Source organism: Erpetoichthys calabaricus, chromosome 9 (assembly GCF_900747795.2).
Source record: "Erpetoichthys calabaricus chromosome 9, fErpCal1.3, whole genome shotgun sequence".
In the NCBI taxonomy this organism is placed as follows: domain Eukaryota; kingdom Metazoa; phylum Chordata; class Cladistia; order Polypteriformes; family Polypteridae; genus Erpetoichthys; species Erpetoichthys calabaricus.
The window spans coordinates 182,609,375-182,622,605 of NC_041402.2; the positions used below are offsets into that span (position 1 = coordinate 182,609,375).

The 13,231-nt window shown below is 44.2% G+C and overlaps 1 protein-coding gene across 2 annotated transcripts in view; it reads left to right on the forward strand.

Annotated features, from left to right (window-relative positions):
• Positions 1–13,231, forward strand: part of abl1 (c-abl oncogene 1, non-receptor tyrosine kinase) — a 145,440-nt gene that overhangs the window by 115,584 nt on the left and 16,625 nt on the right. For both annotated transcript variants that reach the window (XM_028808550.2, XM_051931952.1), the window contains exon 4: positions 10,369–10,641. In XM_028808550.2, the coding sequence (XP_028664383.1) occupies positions 10,369–10,641 (273 nt within the window). The remainder of the gene's footprint in view (positions 1–10,368; positions 10,642–13,231) is intronic.

Genomic DNA, 13,231 nt, shown 5'->3' on the forward strand with positions numbered 1-13,231 from the left:
TGTTTGACACCAGGTATTAAGCTAAACCAGCTAAATTTAGGGTATTTGACCAGTCCAAATGTGATTTGAAACCTGTAACAGAACGTGTCTCGAGGGTCATCCTGCCATTGCCCGTTTGTTTTGGTGTTCATCTGCTCTCCACATTCTGAATGCACCACATTTGCAGTTTAGAAATGAGTCCTTCATGAGGTACCTTTTCAGAAGTGAACATTAATGCCAATGACCTCACTGCCGCCTTTGCTTTTTAAATTTGTGTTCTTAGTTTGTTCCTTTTTATTTGTTCATTCTTTACTTCAGAAGCAGGCCTCAAATTAAAGATATGGACTCTGCATTGTGACTTTGTGGAGGAAGTGATGTAGAAGAGCTACAGATCAGTGTATTGTTGTGATGGAATTACCACAAAGGATTCTTTTTATTCTGTTTGTTCATTTTGAGAATTCACATTCTTAACAGTTTGTTCCCTTAATTGCAGTGGGTAGCAGTGGCATTAGTCATTTATGCACCATAATTGAATTCCAGTCAAAAGCTACGGAGTCCGGGAAGCTGCAGTGTTACTATAGTTTGATAACACATTGCTAGTTGAGATTTAGGTAAATAACACTTTATTTGTCCCATGGGATAAACTTAACTTCTTGCAGAAGGTTAATAAATACAATAACAAACAGCAACCCCCTCAAATACATAACTAAATTACCAAAAAAGAAGGAAACTTGTGTCCTGGCTAACGATGTAAAAAGAGCAGTCACGGTAAAGATAGACTTGAAGGTGGAGGCTCTTTGGTGTGGTGAAAGTCACCTTTATCAAGACACCCCATATGTGCAGAATCATCTGAGAATTTCTCCAGGTGACATGACCTAGAGTTATATTTATAGTTTCAGGTCTACAGGACAAAGAGACAGACAGGACTGTTCTTTGTGGTTCTTTAGCGTTGCTCACACAGTCCTTGAGTCTCACAAACTGTGGTCTGCCTGACAGATGATCCGTTATCCAGAACACCAAAGGCTCATCCACCTGCATATCTCTATCTGAGCTTACCCCTTCAAAAGGAATGGCTGGAGGTTATTAAAGGCACCAGAGAAATACAAAAAAAAAAAACAAACCCTTGCAGTGCTGCCAGCTTTGCCCAAGTGGGAATAAGCCTTGTGGTGCAGATAGATGATTACATCTTTGACTCCAATGTCTGATAGGCAAACTGTAGTGGGTCCAGCTGGTCTTTCACACAAGACCTCATGTCGTCCAGGGTCAGCCTCTCAAAGGTCTTCATGGTGTGGGATGTAAGGGTCTGTAGTCATTAGGTGAAGATGGGCTTGTCGTCTTTGGAACAGGAACAATACTGGATGTTTCCACAGTAGCCTTAGTGATGGACTGAATAGGTGACCACACAGATCTTAAGCACTCGAGGACTGATCCTATTGTCAAACTGTTGTGAACTTCTTCAACACTTTATTACTAGCTAACAATTATTGTTTTAACAAAAATGGCATCAAATGAGTGGATTTTCAGATTTTTATAGTTACCTTTCACGATTGTGCCACTACTGATGTCGCAGGTGACTCTGCAACCATTGTAAGAAAGTCATGCAAAGCGTTTTGCCTAACCCTGCACCTTAAAATAAACTGACCACATTATGCTAGTTTGGTTATTAATAAAACCTCCTCGTTATCCTCATTTATCAGCTCTGAGGGCAGATAAAGAGGCGTTTGTTAGAGAAATCTGTGAGCAAGTGGCACACCATCTGTGGTCTAGCGACTCACATCCTGCTTACAGTGGAATCGAAGCATTACGCACATCTGAATCTGTTCCTCGGAGAGTCGCAGTTGGGGCAGCTGATGGAACGGTCTTTACGGATGACACTGCAGTTGTGACACACTGGGCTGGCTACTTTGAGCAGTTGTTCAAAGTTGATCCTCCGGCTAGGACGTTGGATATCTCTGGGTCCACGGTTCTTGAGGCTGATCCTCCAATTAGCTGTGAACCACCCAGTCTCACTGAGATTGCACAGGTGGTGAACCAGCTGGGGTGGGGGGGGGTGATAGGCTGCAGGGATCTGTGGTATCCGGGGTGAACTTCTCCAGGCTGGTGGTAAGGCTGTACTCCTGGCATTGCAAGCAATCTTTGCTTCCATTTAGGAGACTGGCATCATCCCAACTGACTGGAAAATGGGACTTGTCGTCCCAATCTGGGAAGGGAACGGCGATCGCCTGGATTGCGGCAACTACCTGGGGATAACACTGCTCTCGGTGCCAGGTAAGGTCCTTGCTAGGGTCGTCCTCAATAGGATCCATGATCACTTGCTCACCGACCAGAACAGTCTGGTTTTACGCCTAAGAAGTCTACCATCGACCGCATCCTGGCACTGAGGGTTCTCATAGAGCGCAAATGCGAATATCGGCAATTTCTTTGCAGCCTTTGTCAATTTTCGCAAAGCGTTCGCCTCAGTTGATTGAGCTGCCCTGTGGGACATCCTGAGGGTTCACGGGATCCTCTCGAGGTTGCTGGACATCATGGCCGGCCTGTACACTGGTACTGTGAGTGCTGTGCAGAGTGGAGGCAGGACCTCTGTTTTTCCCAGTTGATTCTGGGGTTCATCAGGGGTCTGTTCTGCTCCTACGCTGTTCAATGCTTGTATGGACTGAGTGTTGGGCAAGGTCATGGGGTCCAGCGGCTGTGGGGCATCTCTTGGTGAAGAAAGATTCACGGATCTTGACTTTGCTGACGATGCTGTGATCTTCGTGGAGTCAATGGAGGCTCTGATCGGAGCTCTCGAGAGACTGTGAGGAGTCGGAGTGTCTGGGCTTGCGAGTGTCCTGATAAAAACCAACATCCAGGCCTTTAATGACGTCTTGGGCACGGCCATCAGCAGTGTGTCTGTCTGTGGAGAGAGTGTCGACCTTGTTGAGAGGTTTACTTACCTTGGCAGTGACATTCATGTCTCTGGTGACTCTTCCTATGAAGTCAATAGACGGATTGGGAGAGCATGGGGGGTCATGAAGTCACTGGAAAGGGGTGTGTGGCGCTCCTGATATCTCTGCAAAAGGACAAAGGGCCAAGTCTTTAGAGTCCTGGTGCTTCCTGTCTTGCTATGTGGTTGCGAGACATGTGACCGGAGACGAAGACTGGACTCCTTTTGTACTGTCTCTCTCCGGAAAATCCTTGGGTACGTTGGTTTGACTTTGTGTTGGTCATGGAGTCCCGAATGAAGCACATTACCAGCATTGTGAGGGAGTGTCAGTTACGACACTACAGCCATGTGGAGTGTTTTCACGAGGGTGATCCAGCTTGTAAGATCCTCATTGTTGGGGACCCGAGTGGCTGGACCAGACCAAGGGGTCGCCCACGTAACACCTGGCTGCGGCAGATAGACGGTCATTTCCGAAGGGTTGGGACTGGACCGCGTGTCTGCCTGGGGGTTGCAAACTGGGATCCTGAGTTGTTTCGCTGTGTAGTGAGTGTGGCAATGCACTGTACCAGTGCCTGCTCTCCAACTTGACTTGACTCCTTATTAAGTTAGTTTTACCATCACTTAACTCCCATGTAACTCTACAGACTCTTCTAGGCTGGTTGCCTGCCTTATAGTTTTTCATGTGTTTAATGAGTTTGTATTTGATTTTGATATTTTAAATCGTACTTTCTAAAGTGTCTTATGCTGGTGTGCTCTGTGAATAACAATGTATAAGATAAGAATTACTGTATTTGACAAAGTTCCATTTCCTAGCACACACCACATTAATCCTTTTGACCTTTGAATCCATCCATCCATTTTGTAACCCGCAAATATTTACATCTGAAACAGTGGAAACATTTTAATTCAGGTTGTCCATAAAAGTGAAGATTTTGTATGTTTTCATTTTGTAAAATGTATGTGTGTTACTTTTTTGCACTTACACATCTATGCCAGATTTTCAGACTGATACATAAACAAGTGCCGTCCATCCAAGTGTTGATGTCAGTGCATCCATTTTGTCCAGTCAGCTCTTGTACAGCAACCTCACCCTGGGCCAGTTTAGAGTCGCCAGTCGACCAAACTGACATCTTTAAGATGTTAGGAAATTGGAAATCTCAGGGGAAAACCTTTAAAAATAGTGGAAAAACATGTATAGTTCCCAAGAGAATGATTTGGAGTAATTCAGACCAGATTGCTGAAGCCATGAAGCCACTGCACTACTGTGCTACCCAATATACAACTCAAACAGCACCATAAGATTACATTTTTCAAATCTGTTAAAATTCATTTCTGGGTTTAGGGTGGCCGATGCTTATCCTGGTAGCATAGGGAATAATCCTGGATGGGCACAAGTTAGTAAATGAGTGTGATGCCAGTCCATTGTTGGGCCCAGATTGCTCATTCTTGTGCAGGGGCATTTGGATGTTCCAGCTAACTATTTAACACGTGTGTCTTTGGTGACATGGGTAAAAACGCAGGTCGAATTAGGCTGAGAGGGTTGCATTTAAATCCACCCATGTTCAAGAGAGGAGGCCTCCTTCTGGATTGTTTGCTCACTTTTGGCCCTGAATACATTTTATTGAATTGTTCAGAAATTCAAAACTAGTTAGAAAGGAAACAGGAAACATGAAACTGTGGCTAAATGACTTGAAAATAAGTATGTATAAATGCAAAAAAAGCTGAACCGTTGATTTCATAAATAAGAATGAAGAAGATGCCTGTTTAAGTGGGAAGATGAATCCTTGAATATCTATGGTGGCCTCCATACACCATCTTTGTTAAATGACTTTGTTAAATGGTGCGACTCAAACCACCTACACCTGAACACCAGCAAAACCAAAGAGCTGGTGGTGGATTTTAGGAGGCCCAGACCCCTCATAGACCCAGTGATCATCAAAGGTGACTGTGTGCAGATGGTGCAGACCTATAAATATCTGGGAGTGCAGCTGGATGATAAATTAGACTGGACTGCCAATACTGATGCGCTGTGCAAGAAAGGACAGAGCTGGTTATACTACCTTAGAAGGCTGGCGTCCCTCAACATCTGTAATAAGATGCTGCAGATGTTCTATCAGACAGTTGTGGCGAGCGCCCTCTTCTACGCGGTGATGTGCTGGGGAGGCAGCATTAAGAAGAAAGACGCCTCACGCCTGGACAAACTGGTGAGGAAGGCAGGCTCTATTGTTGGCATGGAGCTGGACAGTTTAACATCTGTGGCAGAGCGACGGGCGCTCAGCAGGCTCCTATCAATTATGGAGAATCCACTGCATCCAATTAATAGTATCATCTCCAGACAGAGGAGCAGCTTCAGCGACAGACTGCTGTCACTGTCCTGCTCTACAGACAGATTGAGGAGATCGTTCCTCCCCCAAACTATGCGACTCTTTAATTCCATCCGGGGGGGTAAACGTTAACATTTAACATTATACATAGTTATTGTCTGTTTTTCACCTGCATTATTATCATTCTTTAATATTATTTATTGTATCAGTATGCTGCTGCTGAACAATGTGAATTTCCCATTGGGATTAATAAAGTATCTATCTCTATCTCGATCTCGATCTATCTATAATACTGATGTGAATATATTAACCCATCATATCATAAAGCACAGCACATATAGAAAATATTCACACACACACACCCCCCCCCCCCCCCCATGGAAATGGGCAGATCAACTGTTTTGTGTTTTATATTTGTCGTTAACTTTGACCTTTTTGCAGAGATGTATTTTCACTTTGACATTAAAAAGTCTTTCTCTGCATATCATCGCCAAAAAAAGACAAATTCACAGTTGTGTAACAATGAAAAATGAAAACTTTTTATAGGCGTTGTGTATTAATAAATAAATAATGTGACAAATAAGCGTTTGTTTCAGTTCAGGATGTTCATCCGTAGCTAATGCTTCCCCTGCCATATTTACTCAGACTGGTGTTTAATTCATAATTTTTATATTTGCTCTTCTCTTGAACAGGGTACATTATTTTACAGAGTACAATATTTTACCAATTAGCTTAATTTGAGGTGCAAATCAAAAAAAAAGGTAATGTGGACTCATTTTGAATTTTCCCTCCATTGTTTTAAATTGTGTACTCCAGCCAGAAATGTCCAAAATAAATAAACTGGAGCACAAAACTCAATCTGGTTTTATTCCTATAATTTTTTTATCACATGGATGGCAGCATTAAACAAGTATACGCTGATGTGGACGTTGGTATGGTGGAATAACAAGAAAACCTGTTTTTTTCCCCCACAACCATAGTGCACTATTTCTGGGTGTCTTTGAACCTGTAAGTCTAAATACATGAATTCAAAATGGTTAGTGTGATGGTAAGATGCAAATCATCTCTATATTGTATTTGCATATTTTCAATTTATTTAATTTCATTTGTTTCATCTTGAGGACAAATAAAGTGTAATCTCGTCAATCTCTTTGACGTCTTGTAAAGCACTTTGAGCAACATTCTTTATATGAAAATGTGCTGTGTAAGCGCTGCTGTCGTTGTTTTCTCAAGACTGCTTTGTATCTTTAGAGGTGTTGAATCCTACAAACGCGTGTTCTCTGTGAGGAGTTTCCATCTCTAGATGGTTTTGGTGAACTGGCAGCTCTGTGTTGGCTCCATGAATGTGCCCTGTGATGGGCTGGCACTCTGTCCAGGGCTGTTTCCTTCTGTGCTGCCCACTGCTCTCCTGCAGTCGGATTAAGTGGGTCGGAGAGCGTGATCATTGGATTAATTATCCAGGTTCTACCTACAGTGCATCTGTTAGTCACATACTGTTATGTAACAAGACCCTAATAAAAGCTTCTTTTGGTCTTAGTCACAGTTGAAGCCCACCAGTAAAGTGGTTATTTATCAGTGTGCATCGTGGCATTTGAAGAGCCTTTGATACGCTGGTGAAATGACTTGTAAATATGAGAGCTTCATTTGGTTTTATGAAAGCATTAATTAAGGATTCAGACGCCAGTACTGAGAGACCTGCAATATTCTCACCCACTTAAGCTGCCAAAGTTAGTGGTCTGGGAAGTTGCACATCTGAATTATTTGCTTTAAACGTGTGTGTAACTTCATTTTTTACTCAAAAGGGGACGCTCCAGTCGCATTGTTCTCCCTCCCTCTGAGGACATTAATGAAATTCCAGTGTGGATGATGGCTGAGCTTAATCACAGTGCAGCGCATTGCTACGGAGCAGATGCAAGTAGGAAGACGCTAAAGTAGCGGGTATTTGTAATTTTGCAGGATTCTTCAGATTCCTTTTGGCCCAAGTGTGGTCATTTTTAGCTAAGTTGTTTGAGAGGAAGACACTGGCTTGGTCTGTAATTCACAATTGATGGGTGGAAAGGGAGTCTGGGACTTGTGAGGTCACCCACCCTACCACTTTGTAGTGGGAGAGCAAAGTGAAGACGTTTAGGCCAGCAGCAGTTAATGAGCCAGCGGCATATAGTGTCTTGAAAATGTACTAGAGGATGTTCTAGAAAGGTGGGCTTATTTACCTCTCCATGTCTGCTCGGGTTTTTGTTTAGGTGTTTGGGTTTTCCTCTTCCATTCTATAAACTTGAAAATAATTGACAGGTTTACTTTGGTGTCATCTAAACAAATCAAAATCATATTATGTGATATCAACTACTGTTAAATTCTGCTCTGTACTTGCAAAATTTTTATACTGCATTGAGGATTTGTTCTGTGTATTGTATTGACCCCCTTCTTTTTGACACCCACTGCATGCCCAACCTATCTGGACAGGGGTGTCTCTGCCTTTCCCAAGGTTTCTTCTATTTTTTCCCTACAATGTTTTTTTTTGGGGAGTTTTTCCTCGTCTTCTTAGAGAGTCAAGGCTGGGGGGCTGTCAAGAGGCAGGGCCTGTTAAAGCCCATTGCGGCACTTCTTGTGTGATTTTGGGCTCTACAGAAATAAATTGTATGTGAGTGAGTAAATGTGTGGGGCTCAGTGTGTGAGTGTGCTCTTCATCTGTCTGGCGTCCTGTCCAAGGGTGGTTTGCACTGTGAACCCCATTGCTGCCATACATCCCTGAACTGGACAAGAAGGCCATAAGACGGTTGATTCTCCCCACCCTTCCCTTAATATTAGGGATATGTTAGAGTGGAAAACAGGGTGGTACCATTGTGTAGTGGTCTTCACTGCTGCCTCATAGCTCCACAGGTCCCGGATTGATTCTCAGCCTGGTCGCTAGCTGCATGGGACTTTGTACTGGCCTGGTACGAGTGAGTGTGCTCTGTTCACGATTTATAGATAGATACTTTATTAATCCCAAGGGGAAATTCACATACTCCAGCAGCAGCTTACTGATACAAAAAAATAATATTAAATTAAAGAGTGATGACAATGCAGGTATAACAGACAATACTTATGGGCAATACTTATGGTGGCTCTGAGGCTAAGGATCTGCGCTGGTATCCCGAAGGTTGCCGGTTCGAATCCCCGTCACTGCCAAAAGAGATCCTGCTCTGCTGGGCCCTTGAGCAAGGCCCTTAACCTGTAATTGCTCCAGGGGTGCTGTACAACGGCTGACCCTGCGCTCTGACCCCAAGGGGTATGCGAAAACTAACAAATTCCTAATACAAGAAATTGTATAAGGCAAAACAAAGAACAAAAAAAAAACTTTGTATAATTTTAATGTTTAACTCCCAGAGTGGAATTGAAGAGTCTCATAGTGTGGCGGAGGAACGATCTCCTCAGTCTGTCAGTGGAGCAGGACGGTGACAGCAGTCTGTCGCTGAAGCTGCTCTTCTGTCTGGAGATGATCCTGTTCAGTGGATTCTCCATGATTGACAGGAGTCTGCTCAGCGCCCATCGCTCTGCCACAGATGTCAAACTGTCCAGCTCTGTGCCTACAATAGAGCCTGCCTTCCTCACCAGTTTGTTCAGGTGTGAGGCGTCCCTCTTCTTTATGCTGCCTCCCCAGCACACCACTGCGCAGAAGAGGGCGCTCGCCACAACCGTCTGCTAGAACATCTGCAGCATCTTATTGCAGATGTTGAAGGACACCAGCCTTCTAAGGAGGTATAGTCGGCTCTGTCCTCTCTTGCACAGAGCATCGGTATTGGCAGTCCAGTCCAGTTTATCATCCAGCTGCACTCCCAGGTATTTATAGGTCTGCACCATCTGCACACAGTCACCTCTGATGATCACGGGGTCCATGAGGGGTCTGGGCCTCCTAAAATCCACCACCAGCTCTTTGGTTTTGCTGGTGTTCAAGTGTAGGTGGTTTGAGTCGCACCATTTAACAAAGTCCTTGATTAGATTCCTATACTCCTCCTCCTGCCCACTCCTGATGCAGCCCACGATAGCAGTGTCGTCAGCGAACTTTTGCACATGGCAGGACTCCGAGTTGTATTGGAAGTCCGATGTATATAGGCTGAACAGGACCAGAGAAAGTACAGTCCCCTGCGGCACTCCTGTGTTGCTGACCACAATGTCAGTCCTGCAGTTCCCAAGATGCACATACTGAGGTCTGTCTGTAAGATAGTCCACGATCCATGCCACCAGGTATGAATCTACTCCCATCTCTGCCAGCTTGTCCCTAAGGAGCAGAGGTTGGATGGTGTTGAAGGCGCTAGAGAAGTCCAGAAACATAATTCTTACAGTAACACTGCCTCTGTCCAAGTGGGAGAGGGATCGGTGTAACATGTAGATGATGGCATCCTCCACTCCCACCTTCTCCTGGCATGCGAACTGCAGAGGGTCGAGGGCGTGGCGGACCTGTGGCCTCAGGTGGTGAAGCATTATATTCAAAATGGGTGTCAGTAGCTTAATACAAGGATGGTTGAACTTGCATGGGTTGAATTGCTTTCTGTGTCACCAGTTGAGTTGGAGGCAGACAGTGACCTGACACCTTTGTCCGTTAGCCACAGTACCACTTACTGTATATTTAACAAAATTATTTTTTAGCTCTCAGAATTTCCAAAGAATTTCCAGTGGGTAGTATTGATGACACAGGTTCAGCGACCTGCGCTCCATCCCATGCCCAGTCACTATGCAGAATTTGCATGCCCTACCCATGTAAGTTGTCTCCAGGTACTCCAGTTTTCTTCTGTATTTGGAAAGCCATAACTGGCTCGGTGTGAATTTGTATTCCCATGTGAGGGACATGATGTCCTGTTTAGGCTCATTTTTTTGCCTTGTGGCAGCGATTGAATGGGGGTGCAATACCCGCTGTGCTCTTTAAATAAGTTAAGACTTTTTTTCTGTAGTAGTGACTGTAGGATGCGCATTTTCTTCAATTAATGCCTTGGTATACTTCATTTTTTAGTCTGTGATTTTTGTTTTCCTGATGTGCATTTTGGTCATTTCATTGCTGGCCCACTGTATGTACAATATCCTCACTATGCTTACTAAACCTCTATATTATTACAATACGTATTCAAGTTGAAGTGACCACCTGCTGTCTCCTTCCTTCCCATGTAGCTCTATGTGTCGTCAGAAAGCCGCTTCAACTCACTGGCAGAGCTGGTGCACCATCACTCCACTGTGGCAGATGGGCTCATCACAACCTTGCACTATCCGGCTCCCAAGCGCAACAAGCCCACCATCTATGGGGTGTCACCCAACTATGACAAATGGGAAATTGAGCGCACAGACATCACCATGAAGCACAAACTGGGTGGCGGACAGTATGGCGAAGTCTATGAGGGTGTCTGGAAAAAGTATAACGTCACAGTAGCAGTCAAGACTTTAAAGGTGAGTTGAGAATGTGCTCAGCTGGTCGCCATCGATCTGCCATGTATACGTGTTATATGAACTGGCATTTGATTTATCGCTTTACTTCCTGTGGGCAGCATCAACAAGTGGATGTTTAAAATCTGGGATTAAACCTCCCAAACTTTACATATTTTCCGTAATTTTTAGCGTGAGAGCGTTGGTGGGTTAAGTGGCTCCCCCAAATTACCACAGCAACTTTGTGTTGGGGATTGAAGTTATAGCCTCATGGTTTAAAGACCAGTGGCTAGTAGCTGTTGGGAGTCCACATTGCCCACTGTCTTCACTTCCTGTTTGTATAAGTAGATTTGTGTTCTAACCTTCTTGTTTAGTTCAGAATCCCGGGGAAAATGGTGTCTGTTCATGCAGCACTGGGCTCAAGATAGGAATCAAGCGTGGATTTGAAAGGCCTTTAGGTAGATTTGCATAAGAGACCAAACTGAACTTCTCACACAGACATTTTGTGCTGTGTTTTTTCTTCTATAGCAGCTTTTAGGGTCGTAACTGGGGCAGCACTCCCTTGTTTAACCTGCATTGACGTGAGGCAGGTGGTCATTTGATTTGCGGTCCAGTCTGTCCGCCATTTTACGATCCCACTTTTAGGCACATTTCTCTTATTTCAGACTCCTAACTACTTTTCATCCCATTTACACCTCGTCCCTTCATGCTGGGGTAAGACTAGTGCAGGGGGGGCAAACTCCCGTCCCGGAGTGCCGCAGTGGCTGCTGGTTTTCATTCTAACCATCTTCTTCATTAGTTTTTGCTGCTAATTAACTTCTTTTGCCTTCATTTTAATTAACTTGACTCAGACCCCTTAGTTGTTTTTTTCTTTACTTAGCTGCCAAACAATAAAGAGACACAAAACAAGGTGCCACATGACCAACTCACCTGTGCCCATCACACAATATCTGAAAATAAAGAAAGGTGAAGGTCTCAGTAAGGTTGATCTCTCAGGTCCCCAAAACATTTTGACATTGGCGTTGTTAGAAAAAGCAGAAAATCAACAGTTATGGAAATGTCTGCTGTGTCAGAATGAGAGCAGCAACAAGCCATGGAATTAAATAACGAGTTTAATTAACAGCAAGAATCGGCTTCTCATTAAGAAACTGGTTGGAGTGAAATTAGTTGGAGATTGAAGCCCCAATTTAGCAGGTCAGCTGTTGACTTGTTTCACATTTGATTTCTGTTTGGCTGTCATTTAATGAAGAAAATAATTAATTCAGAGCACTGAATCCTTAAAAGTGGAGCTATTAAAATGAAGAGAAAAAGAAGTTAATTAGCAGTGAAAACTGGTCAAAGATTAGGAAAAGGGTTAGAATGAAAACCTGCAGCCACTGCGGCCCTCCAGGACTGGGGTTTGCCACCCCTGGACTAGTGCATTAGTCCCACTTTATGAGAATGTGAGAAAATGAGAGGAGGCTATTTCTGTCCATCAAGCCTGCTTGCTTAACTAATAGCAAAGTTCTCCCCAAGGTCCTATCTGAGTCCATTTTAAAGTTTGTCAGGGTTTCTACTTAAGCTTTAAAGTAAGACACTTGCTTTGGATTCCCGACACCTCTTTGTTAAAGAACGGACTTCCTCTTAGTGTCCACTAGGTGTCCTTGAATATGACTCACTGTCTGATCGCACAAATTCAGCCGGATTGACTTCGTGCTTTTGAGAATTTTGAAGGTTTAGGGTTAGGCACTTAACCATAGTAATGTGGCCTTGTGCCTACTCTGTTCCACTTCTTTCTAATCAACAATCCTCATTTCATTCTGTCATTTCCCACTGTAATTGCAACCTCAAAGCTCCCAATCTCTGAGGCTTGGCAGGACATGTAGCAAGCAATCACTGGTGAGGACTGAACCTCTGACTCTGTGGTATACGGTGGAGGGAAATCACAGTTATCCAGTGCCCTAAATGATGGCATGTGCACTTTTGCTACCTTTTATGAATAAAGACTGTTTGACCCGCGTCTGTGCCCTGACTGTGCAGCAGTAATACTGGACGGCCTCATTCTCACTTGCCCACCTTTTTCTGTCCGCCCCCCTCATGCACACTCAGCCTCAACAGACAAAGCGAAGGCTCTGGAGTCTTAGCTCGGCTCCATGCTTCACCCTGCACACTATGTGAAGAAACTTACACTGTTGGAGCCATGGCTGTGTTCAGGTCCACAGAAGAGACCATTTGATTTGCTTATGCTCATTGCTGTAGTTCATGTTTTAGTCTATTAAAGTAAACGAAAGGCACAGTTTTACAATTTGTTCCCTTTTCTCAGGCCTGAATTTTAGACTTGCAGTTTGTTTTTTGCCATAATGTAGAATATTAACACACATCTTCTTGGAGTGTAATAAAAATTCAGTTAAACTAAGCTTATTAGGCTGTAGAAGTAGTAGTGTGCAGTGCTATGGCTGGATTTTCCCCACTGATGTAGTCAATATAGGACGGCACGGTGGCGCAGTCGGTAGTGCTGCTGCCTCGCAGTTGGGAGATCTGGGGACCCGGGTTCGCTTCCCAGGTCCTCCCTGCGTGGAGTTTGCATGTTCTCCCCGTGTCTGCGTGGGTTTCCTCCGGGCGCTCTGGTTTCCTC